A 9926-nucleotide genomic window follows, 5' to 3' on the forward strand; every position below is an offset into this window, starting at 1 on the left:
GTCCGGTCAAGGTCTGCGCCAGCCTTTCAGCCACTTGCAATATAAGGTTCAGAAACCGTAACAGTCCAAAACAGCAAAACAGCATCAATTATGTTTTTTTCAGCCCTCCTTGAACTGAGGTGTTTGGGAGTTTAGTTGGAAGTGGCGTTTATGTGCACTATTATGAGTCTGAAGCATAATTGGCAGGAAAATTGCAGGAGCAGGGGACTGGAAGGTGAGGGAGGGGGTGTGGGGGTGTGGGGGGTGGGGGGGTGGGGGGGTCACAGAGAGAGACTTATTCACTCTCTCCTGCATTTCCCTAAATACACTGATGCAGTACAGAGTGAAGCCTGCCGCACCGCTCGCAGCCAACCTCATCCTGAGCTAATCCTTTTGTGTACTGGTTCTAAGGCTAAAGCCAGTCTTCAGTCCTCATGTAGTCTGAGATAAGGCAAGATCATGGGTTTGGCTTTTGTAGCTTGGAGACAGCTACAATGTCTTGCAGGTTCATTTGTTGACAGCAGACAATTATTTATATTCCTTTGAATTGCATTGATTTGGGACTGAATCCAGAAACCCACTTTTCATGCTGTATTTATTCATTTTCAATATATGTAGTGGTTTTTTTTGAATGTTTCAAATGTTTTTCATCTGGTTCTATTAAACTGCTATTTTTCACATACATCCTTCCTCCTCAGTGGAATGTGTTGACAAAACATAATACATATTGACAACAAAGTTATTGTCACAGTTTTTTCCCCACATTTTTCTTGCATTCAGCAGAAAGGTAGTACTGTCCTTAGACATGTTTATGTATGGGCTGGGCTGAAGCTGGGTTGGACAAAACAGCTGTTATATTTTTTCCTGCTTTTTCCTGTTATAGCCATGGCATCTTCATTATTCAAAGGCCTTGCTCCTGGGACACACACACACACACACACACACACACACACACAGCTAAAACTTAGCTACACATAATACCTCAACAGGTTTTCAACATGGCGGCCGGGCCACACATTGTCCTTCCCAGGGTCATAAATTATGTATAATCTGTATTCCCTCTCATATAATGTGGTTGCCATGGAAAATACCTGATAATTCCAAGTCGCCATAGAGACAAATCAGTGTGGAGTCTGTGTGGAGGTGATATCAAAATATATATTATCGCAATAACAACTGAGAGTCTGTTATTTACTGTGATTGTGACGACAGTGATTTAGCTCATCGGCAGCAGCAAAGCATCCATATATTCAGAGTTAAGAATGTCCAAAAGAAGATTACAACTTTTATAAAATAGTTACTGCTGCATGTGCAGTTTTCTTAAAAGTAGTGTAGACTTAAGACTAAAAAACAGGAGAAAACGAGGAAGATCAACAACTAGTTCCCTGGTTGCCAGAGTGGGTGTAACAGCCAATAAAGCATGGTTAGCTGTGCTTTATGGGAATTATCAGCATGGGTGGAGCGGGTCTTTGAATAGCTTGGCTGAAGCTATCCATTGTATAAATACAAATATTACACAGTTAATTCTTGAACCATTAGCATATTAAAAGTCCCTGTACATTTCAGACAGCACTTTACATGCATCATCTTCATGGAAACCATTGCTTTGAATTGTTGCCTAAGAGACTCTCCTTGTAAAAGCAATATTCAGGCAACAGAACCATCCATTACACAATCCACTTTGAAACAGAGTTACATTTAATAGTAGAACATCAGAGGAAACTACAATACACCCCAGTGAAAACGTGTGGGTGAAAGCAGTCGGAGGGATCCTCACAGTAATGGATTCAAGTCTTAAAGAGTCAATGAGTTATTAAAAGAATGAATAACTTTACATATTGAATTGGATTTAATCATCTATTTTTGTCTTTCACCAAGCACTTGTCACATAAAAGGTGTTAGATGTTAGTATTTTTAGCATTCGTCACTGACACTAATAGGTGCCACTAGCTGCAAGAACAGCTAGCAATGATGAAAAGCCTTTTTTTGGCAATACAAGTGGCAGTAGGGGGATTTTTCTACTCCTGGCATGTAGTTTAAAGGGCCAATAAGTAAGACTTTACTGCCCCACAGCACAAGACGACCATAACACATCTGCAGGGGGTTGATAGGGCTGTCAGTCAACACCCATGACTCAATGATTACTTTGCCAGGTGCTGAGGTTTCTGGCTTTCAAAACTCACTGTCTGGCCCACCCACTGGAATTTCAAGACACTGCCAGACATTTTGTTATCAAGACAAAAAAGATTATGACAAAGCAATATTATTTTCACAGTATTACCCCTTCACTAGACATCTCTGTTGGATCTCTGCTCTAATTAACGAGCTTAGTCGTTGTGAGCTTAGTTGAAACTTTACTGTTTGTCTTAATTGCAGGCCACCGTGATTCAAGGGGACAAGAGAAGTGAGAGGGGTAAAGGGGTTGTGCCAGAGATTTGCCGATGTTGTAATTCCTACTGGTTGCCTATAGAAGTCATAGATTACTTAATGCCCCTTTAAGTGTGTTATGCATTTGTGTGTTCATGCATGATTGAGAGAGAGATAGACCATGACACAGCAGAATGACAAGGTGTCATTCACTGAGAAGGATCTATATGTTACTAATCATCGGTGATTTCCATACCATTAGATAAACTACATCACAAGAGGATACATTGGAACAAAAGGCTTCTCTCTTTATTACAGTACTGTCATAAAGGATGGAATGTCTGGGCGGAATGTCTTAACATCACAATGTGTCACTGGTGCATACAGTGTCACATGTGCCAAGGTCCTGGTGTAATAATCACACTAAAATGACTGCCTCAAAGCACAAGCCGGGGAAGAAACATCTCCCCCAATTAGCCTCTTTAATCTTTTCAATGAATTTTTTCAGAGGTAATTAGTTACTGGCATACGCCCCAGCCAAAATGAAAGGAATGACATTTCACCACCCATCTCCTTTACAGTGGCCTAAAGTACTGGAAACAACAGTGCTACGTTCTTGTAAACAAACCATTAACATACCATGGAGTATCAATGAGAGGACAGACAGACAGGCAGACAAAAACAATACAACAATAAATGAATAAATAAATAAATAACTGTTCAATACAATAATAATAATATCGGATAAATAATCGTGTTAAAACATGTTTCAAGGTTTTCTTCTTGGAAATGAAACCTCAAATTTGAACACTTAATTACAGTCCAAAGACACAAACAAAAGTACGCCTGTGGGAACATCAGCCTGTGCCACTGATGAATTTCAATGAACTGAAAGCAAGAGGCAAACGAAAGGGTCTGATGAATCAAATCCCCCTTTCACTTTCTTGTGGCTTCCACTAAGTAGGTCATTACTTTGATATACAGTGAACTAATTACATTTTATTCAGAATGAAGAGTGGTATTTTATGGCACAATGTAATCTACAAGATCTACTAAAATGAAATATGTAAACATCTACTCCCTCCCTCCCATTAGAAATGGCAGCTAATGATGCTACATCAGGTATACAGCAAGTTAAAGGTAATATTTCAGATTTTCTCTAAATATGTTATTGTCAAATTAACCTTGATCACAACAATTACTACTATGTTCAATAGACACTTAAAGTCCTTGTATGCTGCTTTTTTCCCCCACCCTTAAATCCCAGGGATTGAGCCCAAGATGTTCCAAATTGGATGAAGTTTAAACAGGATCTGATGTTTATAATGTGTCCATTATGTTTTTATGTTTACATTTTTTGCTAACATTTTAATGTGCCACCACAGCTAATTTCACAGCAACATACTTATGAGACAAATCTACATGTACCCATTTCAACATTAACAAATACGTGATACAAAATCACAAAAATATTATTTTCATACACCATATCAACTTGAATACTGCCATCACAGATCAATTCATATAGGTTAACACCTTACTGTTGACATGTTACTCTCCTCAAACTACTACAAACAATAATTTCTTTGAAACATTTGATTGGATTGTTTATATTCACCTCACCGAGACTTCCTGTTCTGTTTGCTGTTGGAACATAATCTGAAGTGTGTGTGTGTGTGTGTGTATATAGACTTATATAAATATATACACACCCACATAAACATATATATGAAATTGGTTGATGAAACATATGAAATTAATTATGATGACACATTGAAATACAAGCTACAAAGTAGTGATGTAAGGTTTACCACTCTACCAAAAGGGATTTTTCACAGATAAACAAACCTGAGCACTCCCAGATTATACATATTAAATGCAACCAGCATAATTTTTGCTTGTTAGAGCAAGTCATCATAACTTACTTCATAGTAGAATATTACTGTGAAAATCCTACACATAGCCTTTACTTAAAAAAAACAACTTACATAGTAAATATTTTTCTGTACCGTCTAATCCCAAAACTAATTTTGTCCACTCAAATAAAACCAATGAGTGCAGAATATGTTTTGTATGGCAGTGGTTCTCAATCCTGTACTGATGGGCTCTTTATCAATATGTGTTTTTGTGTGTTTCTGTGTCCTCCATGATGCGTTTTATGTAATATCTAACCGCTGAAGAACGATTCCAAAACCACAGAATGAAAGGACGGAGGACGGGGAAAGATCCTGGAAGTTTACTTGCCAGCTAAGGATGCATCGGATGGTGACTTGACAGACAAGAATTTGAATTGAAAGCCCCAAGATTCATTGCGAGAACGACGCATCACATCCGAGCAGCGCTGTAGTTTACATTATAGAGCCAGTTGAAACAGGTGGAAAAATGAACAAATGTGTGTCTTAATCATGTGTGTGATGTGAAGCTCACAGCTCATCTCAAACTATAAGGAAGCGTCTCTGTGCTTACTTTCATGAGAAGATCGTTCTTCCCAAGCCGACTTGGCAAGAACTTTCTCCACAAGGTCACAAGCATCAACTTGGCATTCTTGAATTTAATAATCAGCTCTGATTTTCTCTCCTACCAGGAGGTAAATTACATTCACCTGACATCCCAGGTGTAGCTCACTCGCTGATTAGATGGCTAGAATGAAAACCAGCAGGACTCTGGGCTCCGAGGACCAGGACTAAGAACCACTGCTGTTTGGGAACTGTAGGCGGGGGTGAAATGCAAATACTTCTCTCTTTGTGTCACAGATTGTTCTTCAATTTCTAATATAAAGCCAAATAAACCAGAGGTGGAAATTGCTACAATGGACTTTTGCACAATATTTTTTGTTACTTAACAAACAACAAAACGACCAGAAAGTCCCAAGTTGATTTTGTACTGATGTTAATTTTGAGACTTCCTACTCCCTGCTGACTGTTGACTTGTTCACCTTTACCCCCTCCTGCTGTGCCTGCCGTGGCTCCATCAGACCCAGGCGTGGACGCTGCCCGCCCAGTCCACCAGCCGTCCGCGGTACCGGGCACGTGTGAGCGGCTGAATGAGAAGCAGGAGCTGAAACCTTCGGAGCAGCCCGCAGAAGATGGCAGCCGCCACGACCACCAGCGGTGACATCATCACAAAGCCCAGGATGATGAGGGCGGAGCAGCTGTTATCGTCAAGGTAACGGCAGATGGCAGAAGGGGCGTCTAGGACCTATGAGGAAAAACAGAGAAGGAATCATATGAGAGACAGACTGGCTATGACTGTCATTATGGACATTATGGTGTTTTCTGTCATAAAGCAAATGGGTATGTTTTATAATTTGCTGGATATCATTAAGTTGTAGAAATGTGTGTGTGTGTGTGTGTGTGTGTGTGTGTGTGTGTGTGTGTGTGTGTGTGTTTGCATGCGTGCACACACATGCTCAGGCATGGCAGGGTGCAGAAGAGGGACCATGTGGCTAGTGGGGTGTGACAGACTTTCCCCCAGCCTCCCTCTACAGTTCAGATAAGGAGCAGCTCAGAACTGTCAATAAACCTCTGAGCTGTCAATCACCTGTGATGGCTGCTGAGAGACAGGAAGAGGACAGGGAGAGGAGAGAGAGATAAAAAGAGAGAGAACAAAACATAGGAATTGACAAGCAGAGAGAGAAAGAGAGAGAGGTGAGAGATCAGAGTGCACCTGAGGCTAATGGCTGAAAGCCACAGCTACAGAGGGAGTCACTTTCAAACTGACAAGTGCATGCAAACACTATGGATATGCACACACAAGCGCACACACACACACACACACACACACACACACACACACACACACACACACACACACACACACACATAAAGTACAAGCATACTCGTTGTCTTTCTCTCTCAAACACACACACATACACACACACACACACGTAAAGTTCAAGTACACTCTTTTACTCTCAAACGCGCGCGCGCACACACACACACACACACATACACGTAAAGCACACGCACAAGCACACACACACATACACACACATATACACATACACATACACACACAGAATAATTTGGTTATAGCTGAAGCTCTCTTGCTAAGCGTTTTCCCATTGTAAGCTCTTTCAAAAGGAACTTCGCCTCCCACAAATGTACCCTAGCAACTGTAGTATTTAACACAACACACACACACACACACTCACACACACACACACACACACACACACACACACACCTCTGTCAAGTGCACATCATGCTTTCAGTGAGTACATTTTCCTGCTCATCCTGCTGTCAGTATGCCTGAGCACAGCTGGCACTGGCTCCAGTTCAGACGGTTGTGTCTCCTCACGTCTCTCTCTCCCTGTTCAATCAATCACTACAATAGGAAGAACTTACTGAGTGGCGTCTTCTATAATTGTTCGCTCTGCACTGACATGTGTTCTACTGTAATGGTGATTATTCTCATTCCACACATGCACTTTGCATGTCCTTAATTTGACTGCAATTGCAATTTATATTTTGTTCTACAGTAGAGACATGCGCTGCGGTGCCTTCACAAACCTTGAAAATTATTATAAAATCTATACAGAGTTAAAGCCTTGGCATGACATTTCACTGAACCATTCATAACAACCAAGGCCCCCGGCAAAGTTCCAACTTTATCAGAGGAGGAGGCAAAGTGATGTAATGTTACGACCTGTCACCAGCTGAACCAGGAGGCCTGCTGTGAGCCAAGGACAGAGCTGTAGATCTTTACAGGGTGATATGGCTCTTTCCAAGATGGATCACCTTTTACTGATGAGTTCACTTTATCCGTCTGGTCCTTATGTGACTCACAAGTAATACATTTCACCATTCTCTTCACCTCATTACAAATAATACTGACTGACAGGCTCTGACATTCAAGTGTAGTTATTATCTTTTTTGGACCAGCTTGCTGTTGATAAAAGAATGAGTATAAACACCATAGGAGTATAAATTATGTTGCAGTATCCCTGAGGCGTATGGGTGTGTTTGTCTGTTTTCCTCCAACAGAGGTTAAGTGCTCCAGGTGCCATTGCCGTTCTTAATGAGAGATAATCCTCCCGTTCTTTAGAGATGACATAGGCTTGATTGCCTAGGGTTGCAGTAAAGTGCAAGGAGTGGGAGTAGCTAGGAGTGGTGCAGATTCTTTCATGTAAATTCTTGTCAGAAAACTGTCATGTTCAGGCACAGTGCTATCCTCTTCTAGGGTTCTTACAGTAACATCTACACAAAGGTTATTGACGTCTGCTCCGTATTGTCAGCATCCTGTAGAAACTTTGAATCTCCACAAAGCCTACTTTTCAGGAATTGAGAAGAAACAATCCACGATGCCCATGCATTTTGGACATATTACAATGTGTATTAAATGGGTTGGCTTGATCCCAGGGTGAAGTGGGAAACAATGTCAGCCGTCATCAAAAGAAGGCAAAATGTTTCAGTATGTTGACAATATGGAGATTAGGGTAACCAGGTCTGGTATGACCTGATTAATGACTGTTGGAGATGATTGGTCAGTAGCAGGGTCCTGTATCTGACATATCCTGTGCCAGTGAGTCAGTGGCCATCTCAGTACAGTATCCAATAAGAGTCACTCAGAGCTGCAGCTGCAATTTTGCAACATTGACCTGAATTTTGGAGCTGAAACCTCATCAATGGATTAGCTGTCAAATAGAACAGCAGTCGACTCTCGTCTCTCAGCTTGTCTCTGCTGCAACAAAGGACAGAACAATGGCAGATGAGATGAAACCACAATAACCGGTGACAGCTCACCCTGGAATGGCAGAGGAACCCGGCGTAGAGCAGCAGCGTCGCAGGCAGCAGCACCACAGAGAAGACCGCCGCCAGCAGCAGAGCGCTCGCCGCCACCACGCCGAGGTTCCACAGGACCAGAGCCGCCCCGCAGGCCACGCAGCCGCACCGGCCTCTGCGGCTGCCCCACGCGCTGCCCTCTGTGTGGGCCACCGGAGGGGGCAGCATCTTCACCCCCTCCCCCACCCAGAACTCCTCCTCTTTTTCGTCCTCGCCCGAACCCCCGTCGTCCAGGTCAACGTCCATGCCACACATCCTGGGGAAAGAGAGAGAGAGAGAGAGGGGGGGGGGGGCGGAGAAAGGGAGAGAGAGAGAGAGGGAGAGAGAGAGAGAGAGAGGGAGGGAGAGGGGGGGCGAGAGAAAGAGAGACATTATTTCAGGAAAGGTTAAGAGGAGTCTGGGGGTGAATTTTGTTGTTTGGGTCAAGTAAATATCAGCTCCTGCACTGATGCTACAGAACTGTTACCAAACCACTTGCATTATTGACCCACTCCTTGGTGTAAATGTATTAATTAGGCCTAAAATAATTAAGACAAAGAGGGGGAGCGTAATGAAGGGATGGGGTGCAGAATGATGCTGTAATGTTTCCTGTAGACTTGTACTGTAGGTGTAGCCTAAGTTCACATGTCTTCATGTGTTCATGTTGTCTACATTTAAATTGTGCATAGTGGAAAACAGCACAAAACTGATGGAAAAGAAAGTGCTTTAAAATATTACAATGTTTAATCATTTTATACATATTTCTCTGTTTATACCCCTCTATCACTTTCATATTAAATCATAGAAAAACTACAGTGTGTCTTTCCTTTGTGTCTCCGCTCTCCAGGCTGGATACCTACTGTCTGCTTCAGTTGCAGCTAATTTATGCATGCTCGCACATTTTGAAACCCTAAATAATGAATAGTGACAGACAGACAGACAGAGCATTGTCCCCTCAAGCGGCCCATCATTTTTTGCAAACGGCAGCCGATAACTCATTATGTAAATCAGGACCCTATAGCCTGTCTTGATTTCCTGCCACCTCCACACCCCGACCCCCCGACCCCTTTCGCTGCTGTCTTCCCGTCGGTCAGCCGGTCGATCACATCGATCACGGCTCTGCCACTAAGCCAAGACTGTACAGCCTAGTGTAAATTCAATCAGTCAGAAACCTTTACCCATCGTTATAACATCACCAAAATATATCACCAAATCACCAAATCTACTGAACACATGCTCGGCTCCTCTCAGCAGAGTGTTACAGCGCACTGAGATGTTTATTACAGGTGAGTCATCATGAACTGAATACATTATCTTTTATTGTATAGGATATAGGATACCTGTTACGGGTAAAATAGTGATCTGGATTCGTTTGTGCACCCAATGTACATTTTTTCCACGTTTAGACTACTCCTCTTTTGCTTTCTGTGGCAACAACTGCTGGAAGCTGCGTTATATGCATATTGTTATTGTTGTATTGTGTCACAATGCATGGTGACACAATAGCCTACATCAGTAACAATATGCATGTTATAGACTAGGCTGTATGAGGATATGATAGATCATAATTTAATCACACGTTATAAGTAAGAAATTTACTTGCCTACCTCGAAATGCGAATTTTGTTTTTCCCTCGGGTGTGTTTCTGGAATTTGTTGACCTCTGAGAGTGCCGGTGGTGATGGACTGAAACTCCTGATTAAAAAATAAGATAAACAAAAATAACAAATAATTAAATACTTCGGTGCCAAATGTTAAAGAGCGGAGGAAAAGAGCACCTCTGAGTTGTGCCTTGCCTTGCCCCGTCCCGCTGGAGCGA

The 9926-nt window shown here is 42.2% G+C and overlaps 1 protein-coding gene across 1 annotated transcript; it reads right to left on the reverse strand.

The window, feature by feature from the left end:
• Positions 1-5316: 5316 nt before the first annotated feature.
• tmem88bl (transmembrane protein 88b-like) lies at positions 5317-8384 on the reverse strand. The gene is made up of 2 exons (XM_071925825.1): positions 8091-8384; positions 5317-5544 (listed from the first exon to the last, which is right to left on the reverse strand). The coding sequence occupies exons 1-2, from the start codon at positions 8382-8384 to the stop codon at positions 5317-5319; spliced, it is 522 nt and encodes a 173-aa protein (XP_071781926.1).
• Between the last annotated feature and the right edge of the window lie 1542 nt (positions 8385-9926).

The sequence above is a fragment of the Centroberyx gerrardi genome, chromosome 5 (genome assembly GCF_048128805.1).
Source record: "Centroberyx gerrardi isolate f3 chromosome 5, fCenGer3.hap1.cur.20231027, whole genome shotgun sequence".
NCBI classification, from domain to species: Eukaryota; Metazoa; Chordata; class Actinopteri; order Beryciformes; family Berycidae; genus Centroberyx; species Centroberyx gerrardi.